This window comes from Ahaetulla prasina, chromosome 2 (genome assembly GCF_028640845.1).
Source record: "Ahaetulla prasina isolate Xishuangbanna chromosome 2, ASM2864084v1, whole genome shotgun sequence".
NCBI classification, from domain to species: domain Eukaryota; kingdom Metazoa; phylum Chordata; class Lepidosauria; order Squamata; family Colubridae; genus Ahaetulla; species Ahaetulla prasina.
Genome location: NC_080540.1, coordinates 266,422,159 through 266,437,186, shown reverse-complemented (window position 1 = coordinate 266,437,186; position 15,028 = coordinate 266,422,159). Strand labels below are relative to the sequence as shown.

Here is a 15,028-nt window from a genome sequence, read left to right as displayed (position 1 = left end):
GATTTTGGTTCTTCCATTGACTATAATCACATGATCAAGTAGAACAAGCCCTTAAGATTCTATTCAGAAATATAGCTTTATGTGACGACAACTATGAGTTTTATCCCAGCTTTTATTGTGGAAGTGATAGAATATGTTGACAGAACACTTAATTTGTGGGCCAAATCTCTCAAGTATTATTGATAGTAATTAATATTGCAAAGCAGTATCCCAGGAAACACAATATTGAGTACTTTCCCTTGACTAATATGTAGCAATTTATTTATCACGTTAGGTCAGTTAACTTTTTAAAAAAGATCTTGTGTTCATTTTTTTACTATAAATTTATCCTATGATTTCAGAAGAGTTTTTTATTGGGAAAAAGATGAATGTGGAATTATTTTTCAATGGCTTCTCTGGACTTAAGAAAGCCTTGTTACTAGGAAAACTCCTTTAATCTGAGAATGATCATGTGGTTTTGGTGGTTTCATGTGGTTTTGGTGGAATTTAAAATGTGGAGGTGACTTGGTTTTAATGCTTTGTATTGCAGATTAAGTTTGCAGTACTGTATGTCCTACTTGGGGAATAAGCCATGTGTAAAAATTGTACAAGTTGTCCTCAATTTACAACAGTAATTGAGACTGGAATTTCTGTCACTAAGCAATGTGGTCATACAGCTTCATTTAATCATGGCAATCTCTGCAGTTCTGTCATGGACATTAGACAAGGCAACTTCCTGCTGGCTTCTTACAACCAAAGTCAGTGGGGAAGCTGACAGAAAATTGCAAGTTTAAAGTCAGCAGGTAGGTAAGTGGCTGTTGACAAGTGGGGGAGGTATTGAAGGGTTTCAGGGAAAGATCAGGGAGGGTGCGAGGATGTGCAAAGAAGTTGCAAAAAACTGACACAATGTGAGCATAGAGGGGCTGGAGAAGGGTGTGTGGAGGGGAGACTTAACCCAGTGACTTTGCTGCTGGCTTACCCATTGATTTTATGGGGAACCTGCCAGTGAAGGTTGAAAATGACAATTATAGGGTGCTGCAACTAGTTGTAAATGAGAACTAGTTTTCAAGTACAAGATTGCAATCAGAAGATCAATGGGGTGCTGGGCTGACAGCAAATGGTCCTAGGTTGAGGACTACCTATAGATACACAAAGGATTGTGATGTACGCCTAGTTTTCTTTTTCTAATATTTTTATCTGGTGGTATTTATTATTAGTCCAAAGCAGGACTCTCAAAATTTGGACCAGTGGAATTTGGAGAAGTAACATGGGTGTTCTCAGAAAATTATTTCCATGAGATGATATAAGCAATCACAGAAACCCATCAATCTTAGAAAGCAAATGGCTGAAGATGCTTCCCAATTTATTTATTTACAATATTTATATGGCCACCCACACAGCTCTAGAAGGTTCACAACAATAATAAAACCAAAATTAAGAAAATTAAGAAAATCAGGTCCTATAACCCATCATTTATAGATTGGATTGATGATTCTATTCATTCTAATCCATCAAGCTATATAATCCCCTATCTTTCCAATCCTTCCTAGCTAGTAACTGGAGAAAAAGTCAACCCTTATGGCCTTTGGAAGGCTAAAGAATGGTAGGGCGCTGCTAGATCAAGTTTCACTGGGTAGGTTACAGAAAAGGCAAAATTCTACTGAAAATTCCAGAACAATTACTATATTAAAGAAAAAAATACAAGTTGTGTTTTGTGTTTAGATTAATATTCTGTATTTTATTACTTATAGATAAATTTGTACCAATAAATTTCTATTTTGCATTAATGTGGTGATCTTCCGGTGAAAATATTTGTTTATATCTTTTGTTTAAAGGTATAATTAGCAAAGTATACCTGTTGACTGACTTCGTATATCTATGTTTCTGAACTCAGTGCTCATCGTCAATATTAAAGGTTAATTACAATGGTATAGTATGTGTATTCCTTTACCTATAGTTCCAATCTTTATTTGAAGCCTTTGCACCTTCAGTCTCAAATAATTTTTTCCCTAGAGGATGCATTTGTACATATGGTTGTATTACTTTTGCGCTTTGATTGTGGATCACTAAACACATCAACACTTTTAGCTTCTGCTGTAATAGAAAATGTTATAATTTCAGTGAGTATGAAAGTTCGTATTGAAGAGATTTTTCACATTCCAGTTTTACTTACCTAATGAGGTCTTCTAATCAGAATTAGGATTTTTATGGCTATTCTATAAAAATACATTCCACGCCCCAGCAGAATCGCCATAAACACAAGCAATCCAGAGCCAATACAGTATAGTTTTTAAAATGAAGATCCAGATTCAGGTCCATCCACAGTTGTGGAAACTCTCTAGTTCAGGGGTGTCAAACTGGTGGCCTGCGGGCTGGATGTGCAGGCCTCGCTCTATGACTGGGAAAAATGTCGTGAAATGTCACGTGACATCAACTTGACGTGAGTTTGACCCCTGTGCTCTAGATGATGTTGGATAAGTTGCTATCAGTGCATCTGTCTCACTAGCAAGTGACTCTGGAGAAAAACTGGAGAACGGAGAACTATCTACATTGTCCTGAGCTTATACAAGAAAGACAGAATATAAATCTAATTAATAAATATATAAATCTCATGTTTATTCAGAATATCGTTAAGCTAAATAGGACTGATTCCTGCATATCTCTGCGTATTGTTGTAGAACAAAAAGATATAGTCTTGGACAGGAACTACATTTAATAAATAGTTTTATTACCGTGAAGGAAATTTGAAGCTCCTGCAATATAAGAGGCAATTTTGATTGCTTGGTTTCTGAAGCTGTTTTGTACTTAAACTTGCAGTTGAAGAAATGATCACTGATATTGTGTATATCTGTGCTGTCTATACAATCAGTCTAAGAAAAATATTGCATAGTCTAAAATACTGTGCAAACTAATTTAAAACTGCTCTTTTGAAAAATTGTCACTGTATGCATGTAAGAAAAAAAAAGTGCATTTCCTGAAAGACCTAGCAGAGTTTGGAAACAATTTGTCTCAAATATATACTAAAGACATTTTAGGTTAAGCCCCCAGTAAGTAAATCAATGAAATAATGGCCTCTTGAGGGTCACATTTGTTAATCTTGGCACAGATGTTGTAATTCAACTTGCACACACACACATTTAAGGGGTCTTTGACATTAGAGTTTTTTGGTGGCTGCTGCCTAATGGTTAGGTATTATAAACATATCCATCCTCTGAAATGTTACCAGTTCAAAATGCTTTCAAGTCTTTTATAGCTGAAGTCCATGTTCATAGTCTGAGTGGTGAGTGATACCATTCCATGCTTGAATTGGTCTTTTGTTTTCAATGACTGTTAAAAGCTAGATATTGGACAGGAGGGTTATTGTTTATATTATTCACTACTAAATATCACTGTATTTCATTTAAATTGAACAGTGACGTTTATGGAAATAGTGATAATGTTGGCTTACAGGCATGTATCCTGCCAGACTGTGACTTCATGTTCTGATTTTTAATAGGGTCAGAATTTGTGAGTATTCAAAGAAATTAATTTACTACATTGAATGCTGTTAGTTTTCCTGTCTAACATTTCCAGAGCTTAAGGAAGGGTTAGATGTACTGATTATGCTTTTGTCTACAAACAGTATAATGCATATTTTTTTTCTTATTTTCCTGAAAGGTTTAGCCTGAGGAAGGAATTGTAACAGAGGACATTTTTCTGATGTGCACAGTAGTGATATAAAATGAGAGGGATCTAGGTATTGTACAACATCCTTGTAGGAAAAACAGGGATTTTCACAGTGTTACTATTCAGTGATGTTAAATAGTCATGTGGATTTTATACTTCCAAAAAGTACTTCGGTAACATGTGTTTAGAAAACTACTGCCACAAATTGAGCAAAAGTTAGAAGGAACTTTTATACTGGTTCATTTCAAGCATGACATTTTTCAAAGGAGGCTGTGAGAAATTAAGTATGTGTACTTGCATGTATGAATCAGCTCTTGGCTTCCAGTAAAGATGCTTATGATGTGGGTAGGAGGGAAGCTAAGGAAGGCTTTGAGAAGGTTATACATCTGGTAGTTTAGAAAAAAATATTTTGAAAAGTGGCTTTTGTATTTAAAAGTAATGGGAAGCTATTGTCTTCAGGTCTGTTTTTTCATCATTGGAATATAGAAAAAATTGTTTTATGATGAAGAAATAGAAATGGGGAACAAATTCTGAAACTGTCTATAACTGCAACCGAGTTTTCTTCAGCTAAAATTGTTTCAATAATAAAGTCCATTTCTGACTCTTTGCTCAGCTGGCACAATCCAATTGTTTTTAAGATAAATATTTTTGTAATTGCCAGGATTTCCTCCCCTTTCAATGTGAAGTATTTTTTCTTTTCCTCTGGAGAGTTTTACCAACATTTCTATATTCTACTGAGTAAACGTTTACTTGCGGAGTAGAAGAAAATGCTTTGTATTAACAGCATTATAATAATGCTTGTGTTATTAATTTAGTAAGCAAGATTACTATGTCCTTCATTTCTGTAATCTTTCATCCAGGTTGGACAATATTTTCATACAGATTCTCCACTTTGAGGGAATTGTCACATAGAATTTAACCACAAAAGTCAAAAAGATATGGAGAAATTAGAGCACTTAGGCATTAAATCATATGAATATGTTCTAGTATCAGTTATAGTCTTAATCTGCTAACCCAATGTGAGCAACTGGCATTTGGGAGGTCAAACTGAGAAGTAATTTAGGATGGAGAGTTGAAATATTTTTAAAGCGTCTATCTGTATGGGAAAAGTGGGAGTGCTGTATATAAATTCACTTGTGAACTGGTGAAACCTGCTGCTGAGATTCAAATCCAGAGGCAATTTGGAGGATCTAGCCATAAGTGAAAATCTATGCATAAATTGCTGTAGTTTTCTTCAGTTATTTAAATATTGCATTATTTATTTATCATTTACTTTTATCCATGGAGAAATCATAAATTCATTTATTATTTTATGGAGTTTCTGTAATGTATCTTTAAATGGTTTTGGCGGGAAACAAGCACGTTGCTGATTGGTTAAAGCCGCCGGTTGAACTGTATATAAGGAGAGGTTTTTCCCCAGCCTGGTTGCTGGGTTCACCATATATTAAAGAGCTGTTGTCACTACCCTGGTCTCCAGCCTCGTTACTTCCCGAACTTAACAGTTTCAGTATCATAAATTTTGAATACATGTGCACTAACAAGTAAACTCCATTGAATATAAATTTTCTAATTAATCATATTGGCAACTGGAACACCCTTTCCCTTAAGATGAGACAGGCCCCTAACCTCCCAGCTTTCCAGAAAGAAGAGCTGGCTTTTTCCACAAGCATCAGAGCAGAGTAAGGCTAGAGCCCAGTAGAGTAGCTGATGCATGAGAAATGTTCTTTTGGGGGATGCTGGGAATTTCTGCATGGGGGGGGTTGTCTGTTTATCAGCCACCCAGAGTTATAAGGTATAAGATAAATAGGTATGTAAATCAATCAAGCAAATTCTAAAATGCCTACCTTTTTATTATTTCCAACTCTAAAAATATTCAGTATGTTCTTAACATATTTATTATTAATAAATATATTAATACATATATAATTATAAGTTATATAACATTTAACATTATCTATTTGCTTGAATATGAACTTTCATAAACCTAAATATTTAATATTGTGTTTTTCACAATATAATTATTTGGTTCCAGAAAACTGTGAAGAGAAAGAGTTCAATATAGTTCCTTTCAATGCTGCATAAAATACCATTCCAAAGGGTGCCCAGTAGCTCCACTTTCAGAAATATCATTTAGGAGAGTGCTAAATGTATCTATAGAAATGAAAAATTATATTTCTGTGGCAAAAATCCTCTTATTTATCTGGATCCATTCGATTTTTTTTAAAATACTCTTGGCATCGGATGGTGGTCATCTAAGTAATTTAAAAGCCAACATGTTAACAGTAAATAAATGACACAAAAAGGATTAAAATCTAATTTAGCAAGAATCTACATATTTCAAAAGAGTCTGCAAACTTTCAAGATCTCTAGAAAAATTAATCAGTCTGGTAGTATAAAAAGAAAAGGAAATGAACTGCTCTTGTAAAGACCCAAATAGTTGAGCAAGATCAAGGATCATTAGTCTAGAAATAAATGCCAAATTTTGAATATTGCCAGAGGAATTTCATCCCTCATTTCCAGAAAATGAGACCAGGTTAGCTCCAAATCTGATAACCTACCAGAAATAGGTAAATTTGTGAAAGGATTTCGGGATAAAGCTGATACCATCAGAGAGCATTAGTATTCTTTGGGTAATATATCTTTTGATATTTTACTTATATGAGTGGCCAACACAAAAGAAACAGGTTGGGATGGTTTGATCTTCTGGAGAGAATGACATTTGAATTCCAAAAGAAATAAAGGAAATAAATAAAGTTGCATGTTATACGAATTCCTAAAAAAAGAATGTGAAAAATTTTAAAACAAAGGGCAATGCATGAAGTGATATATAAACATGACAGAAGCAAGCATGGTTTGCAAGTGAAAAGTGTGGAGAGATATAAGAATGTTTTTATTGCAAATTAATTTTAATTATAAATCTTTTTCTTACCTTATTTACCTTCTTACCCCTATTTTCCTTGGCTTACTACTTCTTTCTCTTTTTCTACGGTTTGCATTAATATTGCTTATCAAAAGTAAATAGTGTGTTGGGTATAAAGGATGGGAAAATGGCATGATAAAATGTAATATTCATAATGGCATTAAAATATTTTTCACCATTGCAATGTTAGACTTTGGATTCACCTAAGCTTTGTCAGCATTTCTCATATATCCTGTGATGATGGAAAAGTGGGGAAGCATCTTCTTTGTCTAGAACTGGGAAACTACTAGCTCTGACCCAACTTAAACATGTATATGGGAAATGCATTTAGTTCCAACTAGATGAAAACTTTGTCTTTGAATTAAGTGATTCAAGTATCCTATGCTTGTTTTGCCTTTAAGAGTGAAAAATCAGTGCCTTCCTTTGATTTATTGGCAGTGTTTAATTCTCCTCCTGCTGGGCGCCTTTTGGTTTTGCTGGGACTGCCACTTTCAGCTTTCCCATATCTGGAGGAATTGGGGCAAGGGAAATCTGTTCTGTTAATATAATTCGTAGAATTATGTGATGCAAGTTATTGTGACCATTAATGGTTCAGAGGATTTTAAAAGAAATAGCAGTTGTTGTTTTTTAATGTATCAAATATGTTAAATCCATGGCAGTCAAAAATGGAAAGCCCACATTAAGAAGAATAGCCAACAGATACCAAGCAGTAAAAGAGGAAAAGACTATGGTCTTCAAGTCTAATGGCATAGAATAAATAACTTTATCAGGACTAAGAATTTTTTTTGGCAGGGGAAAGGATATACTGTAGATAGAGCACTTGGAAGCCAAATCTAATGTATGTTGCCAACTAAAACTACTTAGAAAAAAGTAAAGTCTGGATGGTAAATTTGGAGTGTACACTTTTTATGGTTATATCTGTGTTTTGGTGGAAGTGTTCTCAGTATCACCTGTTTTTCTTTTTGCAATACGTTGCTGACCCATATTGAGGACATATATGATTGGATTTTGGGGTCTCAGAAGTGAACTCTGCCTTCTTATAACTCACAATCTCTTATCACAGGAAGGAGGGAAACTTTTCCTTCTGCTATTGTTTAACTTCACTTGTTCTTTCTAAACAGTGTGTAATGTTATTCCTGGTTAATTAGAAATGTTCTAGTTGAAACGCAGGTTTATTATGTAAACAGACAGACAGTAGACTGTAAAGAGATTTTCTGCCAATAACTGTATTTAAGGACGATAGTATTCTGAAAAACATTTTTAAGTAGAAGAATAACTTCTAGGCATTGCAGTCAATTGAGACTGGAGCTCAGTAAGGGAATAAATTGAGGTGTGAGAGGATGTTGCCAGTGTCATAGCTGTTAAATACACTAATTGCAATCCAAATTAAGCTTTGCCATATTGTAAAATTCCTGAATATATCAATAAATTTTTGTTTTTATATGTGATTTAAAAGTAATTTGTTAGTTACATTTAGCTAGGGATGATTTTGGACTTCAGTTTCCAAAAATGAGTCTATATTAAGAAAACCAGCTGTATTATTTGAGAATGAGAATAGCGCTATTGCACGTGAGGGCAAAATATTTTTAGTGCTTTTTTAGAAACTTGCATATTTTGCCTTAGTCTAGGCATTATCTCATGCTTATTCTTATGAATTTCCAACCTTGGAGTCAAACAGCAGAATAGAAAAACTCTTTGCCTTCAATAGCTGAAACGTCTAACATTCTGACAAATTCTAGAAGGATATGATTTCAATTACTGTCATTGAAAAAAAACCCTGCTCTTTGTTGATAATAATTTCTATAAAATAAATAAAATCACTGTATTTATATTGTCAGATCAATGCCAAGTGTAGATTTGAAAAACATATATAATTTCCATGACTTTTGAAAGTAAAAGGGCAACAACTCAAGAAGGAAGTAGTTCTCAAAACATGGTGTCTGAATACTTAACAGTTACTCTAGACATTTCATATGTGTTTCATAAATTTTCTTGATGTCAATCTGTTTATGAATATTGGGTTACTGAGAGTAGCATTAACATGCTTCAATTTATGTGCACCATGCATATTATGATATGCTATGCTACTTGGCTTTTTAAAATGCTAAAACTATTAATCATATTGTTCTGCCAACTTCATCCTTATTTCAAAAGCATGATAGCAAGGCTAAATTTATATCTAGCAATTAAATTGTAGCAGTATCAGTTAAAATGGTTATCCAAACTGTTTGTAGTCTCATATTTGTACCTGATTGCTTATTACTTGGTAATTCTTACATGGGGTAATATACGAAAGAGAGAAGTAACTGTTTGATCAATTTGCCCTGTATATTAACACATAATATGTAAACAGAGTCTGCATGGAGTCAAGCTCTTTTGTTTTCCCTCTTTCAAATGAAGACTTATTTGCTAGGGCCTCAGAAACCATTTAAAAAGGCATATTAACATGAGTGAAGCATTTCTGCTTGAAACATTACAGATAGTACTTGACTTACAACCGATTGCTTAGCGACTGTTCAAAGTTATGACAGACCTCCCTGGGGGTACTTACAACTTGGTTGCAGAGTGGGCCATGTTGTAAGATACTGGTATTCTGTATGTAGCAATCACAATTGTAACTGGCCTCTGGTGGCTCAGACTGCTAAGACAGTCTGTTATTAACACAGCTGCTTGCAATTACTGCAGGTTCAAGTCTCACCAGGCCCAAGGTTGACTCAGCCTTCCATCCTTTATAAGGTAGGTAAAATGAGGACCCAGATTGTTGGGGGCAATAAGTTGACTTTGTATATAATATACAAATGGATGAAGACTATTGCTTAACATAGTGTAAGCCGCCCTGAGTCTTCGGAGAAGTGTGGGATATAAATGCAAATAATTAAAAAAAAAACTTAGTCATTAAAGCAAAGCTATTGCTAGGTGAAACTGCAATTCTGCTTATGATCTTACTTCAGCTTTCCTTTACCTGCTTGTGAAGATCATAAATGTGAGGATTGATCATGAAGTTACTTTTTCATCATTGATGTAACTGCAAATGGTTGCTAAATTAGGCACTCACTAAAGACTACCTATAATATAGCCATAAGGCCATAATATAGTATACAATACAGGAAGATACCTGCTGAATCAAGGTGAATCTGGTGCCGCATTTTATGTGACACATTGGCCAGTCAGATGCGTCCAGTAGGCTCGTTCATGAAGACAGAAAAACATATCTTTCCTTTCCTGTTAATGGTTATTAGCTATTATTCAAAGCAAGTTGCCTATATTCCAGAAATATCCATTAGTCCCTGCAGCTCAATTCTCCATGAACTTGTTTAATCCTCATTTAATCCTCTCTAATTTGATAACTGTTACATATGATGATAATGAACTTTATAGATGAGATGTTTATTACCATGTTAATAAACCAATACCTAAGCATTGTTGATGATGCTCTCAAAGAAGGGTTTTATTTGGAGACTGGGTGGTGGGGGGAGAGGTATGCAGCAGCTTCCTTCATATTCATTGTATCTTGCTAGGTTAGTGATTGATTGACTGATTGATTACATCATTTTTTTACTCTTAGCAACCATGTAGATTTTATTTATGAGAATCTGTCTCTAACCTGTTTTTTCAAGTTTCACAATGGTGCACCATTAAAGACCTTATTGCACTTTCTATTTATAAGAAGATTGCCTGTAGATGTAGGCTTTGTATAGACAAATACAATAAAATAAAGAACTTATTCATACAGAGTACAAAAAATTAAAATAAGGTCATTGTGTATTAGAAATACACAAGTATTTAAATAATGTTTGCATTAGTGAAATATATATATCTAAAATTGTAACTGCTTGGTTTTCACTTTTTTGTTAAAGTATTTTTATGTATCTTCTAATTAGTTTTGATAATATTATGCCTAAACCATGAAACTGTGGAGAGTTGGGAGGAAATTATGACAATTAGAATGAAATGAATCAAATTTAAACATTGTCTATAAACACACATTGATGTTATTAGCAATGAAGCACAAAAATACAACATGGAGAAAGATTGAAATTGTATTTTGTTGACTGACTGATTACTTGTGTAGTTAATCTTCCATTGAAAATAAATCTAATATATTTTCTTGTATTCTAAGAATCCATCTTTTCCATCCAACATCAACAAAGCTTTCAATTTTTAATGTCAGTTATAGATATTTTTAAAATGACTAAGTGTACTAACAAATTTCCCCCTCACCTAAGTTGAAAAATCAGTACTGATACATTAGGTAATTAGGAGAAATAATCAGATAAACATTCAGTGCTTTCCGTCCCCTTTTGTCTTGTAAAATGGATGTATAAATGTATTTCAGGGCCTTTTATATTCAAATAATGTTTACTTTCTTTTGTCCCAGTTTCGACTTGGATCATTGATATTACAGAAAGTTACAAACTCATCTGAAATCATTAGAGAGTTGATTACCTATTGCCTAGATTGTGTAAAAGAACTGCATGCCAAAAATGATCATCTACAAAAAGAGAATGAAAGGCTTCTGAGTGATCTGGATGACATGCAAGACCAGTAAGTTGAAAAATAATATTCACAGGTTATTTTTTTTTTTACTTTTTTATGATTCCCTCATACTTTTTATTATGTGAATATAATGCTTATTTACTAAACCAGGGATTAATAAAGCTGATTTAAAGTTAATTTAAATCAGTTGGATATGACCTTTGTTGGATTATATCCACCAGTGAAAACATAGAAGTAAATTTTCCCACTGTTTAAGTACTGAAAATTTTGAATCTTCCTAGGATATATTGCACAGAGATATTTATTGATAAATTGCTGGCATTTTTATCATTTCTAGGCTATTCCTTCTTACCACTCCCCCAACTAATTAAAACTTAATTTATGTACAGAAGTTTTTCAGGTATTTGATTAGTAGCTCTAATGTTTCTAGCAAGATTTACTGAATTGATCTCCGCAGTAATGACATCCAGTCATTTGCATTTAAATTAGTTTAATTATTTATTAGCTATTAAATATTCAAATCATAGGATTATGAAGTTATTTAGTAGATAAAGCTGTAAAAGCTATGTTTTCTAACATTTTGACATGGACTACTGTGCAAGGACTCAAATCTATTTGATATAAATAAAAATTTTAAATGGATTTAATCATTTAATGTACAAGAAGAAATGTGCGTTTAAACTGGAAGACTGAAGTACCAAATTCTATGACAGTATTCCAATTCCACATTGCATTTTGCATTTACTTGTAGGATTATGCATGTAGGATTGTGATATAATACACAGACAGACAGACAGACAGACAGACACACACACACACACACATACACACACACACACACACACACACACACACACACACACACACACCCTAGTATTATATCAGATATATTTAGTTCCTATTGTGGATAGATGTTTTGATGGCTAAATTCACAACAGCAATAACAACTTGCAATTACTATATGTAGATACAAGGTTTTAGTGCTTGTTTAGTAGCATGACAAATGATTGCACTTCTATAAAGTTTGGTAATACTTTGATTTTCTAGTTAATGAGACTACAGCAGAACAAGAGTCCATATGGACCTGATACACATGTGGCAGCACTAACAAAATGATCTATTTATAAAAGAGCTGCTATCACGGGTGGATTTAATCCCAAATTCATTTACTGGTAGGCAAACTAGCTTTCAGGATGCTTTCTGTCCACTGGGACATTGACGGATCGAAAGGTATTGTTGCAGCAAATAAGATGCTAGAAGATGATGCTTTACTTTCAAGATCCTAGCAGTATGCATGCTAGCAATATCGATTGTGCAAATAAACTGACAATGTTCAGTATGAGTCTGAATATTTTCAGATTTTTTCGTAAGTCGTTATTTAAAAATTCAGCATGTATCTTTGATATTCTATTAAAATAATTACCTCTCCCAAATGTAAAGTCAATAAATATGTATAATATTTGTGTCTATAATGAAATCATAATCAAATAATTTTCCTGCTATAGTTGTGGTTCTATTCTCTGTCATCATTTCTGCCATACTCCATGACTTTGGTTTAAGCTTCTTAGGAAGGTCTCTGTATTTCTTGTTTTTGTTTTTTAAAAAATCTCTTTTATTCTTTATTATGCAATTAACAGAGGCATTTATTTTTAAGATTACAAAAATGTGTTGAAGCTAAAGAAGAACTGGAAACTGATCTTTATAAGCGATTTGTCTTGGTCCTCAATGAAAAGAAAGCAAAAATAAGAAGTTTACAGAAACATTTAAAAGAAGTAGAAGAAACAGTACCGGAAACTGCACAAGCAGGGTATAATTTATTATTTTCCTTCCACTAAGTAAACATCATGCATGAAATAGATGTAGCTCTGTTCTCTATCTTGTGCAGGCTTCAAAGTTCAAGGACTGTGTATCCTTGAAATGAAGTAATGTATTACTTAGTTCTATAGAAGAACTTTAGCAATTCATTCTCATGCATGGAATGATGCATTAATTGTAGTGTATATTTGAAGCATTGTATTTAATAATTTAATCTGTTTAATTTATTTATTAAACTGCATTTATTTATTTAAAAAATAATTAGTTAATGAGAAATGAAATCTACAAACAATTTTCTCTTGCAAGGGATCTATTTATGGGTCTGTGACTGCTAGAGCATACTAATTGAAGATAAAGTTTATTCCCTGTAAATTCATTTTTTAAAAAATCCTACATCTTGTGTTGATGCAATTGAATTTAACAATGGGGCCTAAAAGTGGCCATTTTTCTTAAGATTTAAAGATTTGTTTCCAGCTGAAAGAAAACAGATGGCTTTTGGATAAAGCCCCTCTATATTTATAAATAATTCAAACTACTAAATGTGCGGAGTCTTCAGTAACGATAGTATTATAATGCTAATGATATTAGGACCATACTGTAATCTGTTTTCCAAGCCCAAAGCTTTATATGTAACACGCATCAGAACATTTTGAAAGTATTTAAGATGTTCTTTGTAGAAGCTACATCTGTACTCTCCATCTTTTAGGAATACGATAAGAGTCACCCAGAGGTCAATACCTATAAATGGAATAAATACAGGTAGTTTGTGGGTTTAACCATTCATTCAATGGCCTTTTGAAGTTATGGCATTGCTGAACAAGTGGTAGATATGTCTGGTCCCTGACATTTCAGCTATTGTAGCACCCCTGCAGTCATGTGATTAAAATTTTAGGTGCTTGGTAGCCGGCCCACACTTATGACTGCTAGCTCCTCCCCCACCCCATCTTTGCCCTTTTAGTTGCCCTGATCTCACTAACCCTGCAGGCATTGTCACTCTGGACCTGCTGGCCTTGCTGCCTCCAACTGACCTTTGCTGTCTTCCTCCTGCCACTGCTCATGAGGCATACCTTCTTCCTGAGGCTACAGCTGCCTTTTGCCCAAGGAGCATGTGGTCTTGTCTAAATTGTGTATGGCTTTCTTATGAGGTTTTGGAAGGCGGGCATGTGGAAGTTGGCCCCATTATTCTGGTATGAAAGAAAAGCCTGGCTAGAAGGATCCTTCTTTTCCATCAGTACAGTACAGCTAGGCCAGTGATGGCTAATCTTTTCCAGACTGAGTGCTCAAAAGTGTGCGCACATGCGAAGCCCCAAAATGCAATGTGTGTGTGGCCCCCATGCATGTGCCTCTTCCCCATGCATGTGGATGCAGCCTCCACATGCCCCCACCCCTCACACATATGCACATGTATCCCCTCACATGTACCCCGTCCCCACGCATGCACGGCAGAGACCTGAAGATCAGCTGGCCAGCGGGAGCATGCACGCAGAGCACGGCAGAGCTGAACTGGGACTACGGCTTGCATGCCCACAGAGAGGGTACTACGTGCTACCTCTGGTATGCATGTCATAGGTTCACCATCACGGAGCTAGGCCTTTCTTTCATGTTGTGTTTCAGAATGAAGTTTTCTCCCTTCCTGAATTTAGAAACTAAAATTCTGAAAGAAAGTGAACAGGACTGATTGCTTGAAAATATGTCAATTCATAATTGTAAAAATGGCACTGGGCATTATACCAAAAAATCTTGGAGGTACTTAGATAATCTGCACATTGGCAAAATTTCTATCTGTCAGTTACAGAAGTCCATATTGCTTAGATCCACACAAATACTTTGCCAATACATTATGACATCTTAGATTCTCAGGAAGAATTTGATGAGTATGAAGGCCAACACCAAGAAAAGGCAGCTGTGATTTCATTTAGTTGTGTATATAATAATTGCCTTTTTTTTAAAGACTAGAAAAAACCAATGGCCAAAACTTCCATGTTGTTGCCAATAAAATATTTGCATAATTACCCTAAGAATGTCTTTACTTAAATAAAATTATGTCCATGGATCAACTTTGGTTAAGTCTTGCCTTGGGATGAAATTTTTGAATTTAAATATATAAATGGGATTTAAATAAACATTAAATTTAGCCATGAGACCACTTAA

At 34.3% G+C, this 15,028-nt stretch overlaps 1 protein-coding gene across 5 annotated transcripts in view; it reads left to right on the top strand.

The window, feature by feature from the left end:
• XRCC4 (X-ray repair cross complementing 4) overlaps positions 1-15,028 on the top strand; it is a 109,476-nt gene that overhangs the window by 30,913 nt on the left and 63,535 nt on the right. For all 5 annotated transcript variants that reach the window (XM_058169931.1, XM_058169930.1, XM_058169932.1 and 2 more), the window contains 2 exons: positions 10,944-11,110; positions 12,717-12,869. In XM_058169931.1, the coding sequence (XP_058025914.1) occupies positions 10,944-11,110; positions 12,717-12,869 (320 nt within the window). The remainder of the gene's footprint in view (positions 1-10,943; positions 11,111-12,716; positions 12,870-15,028) is intronic.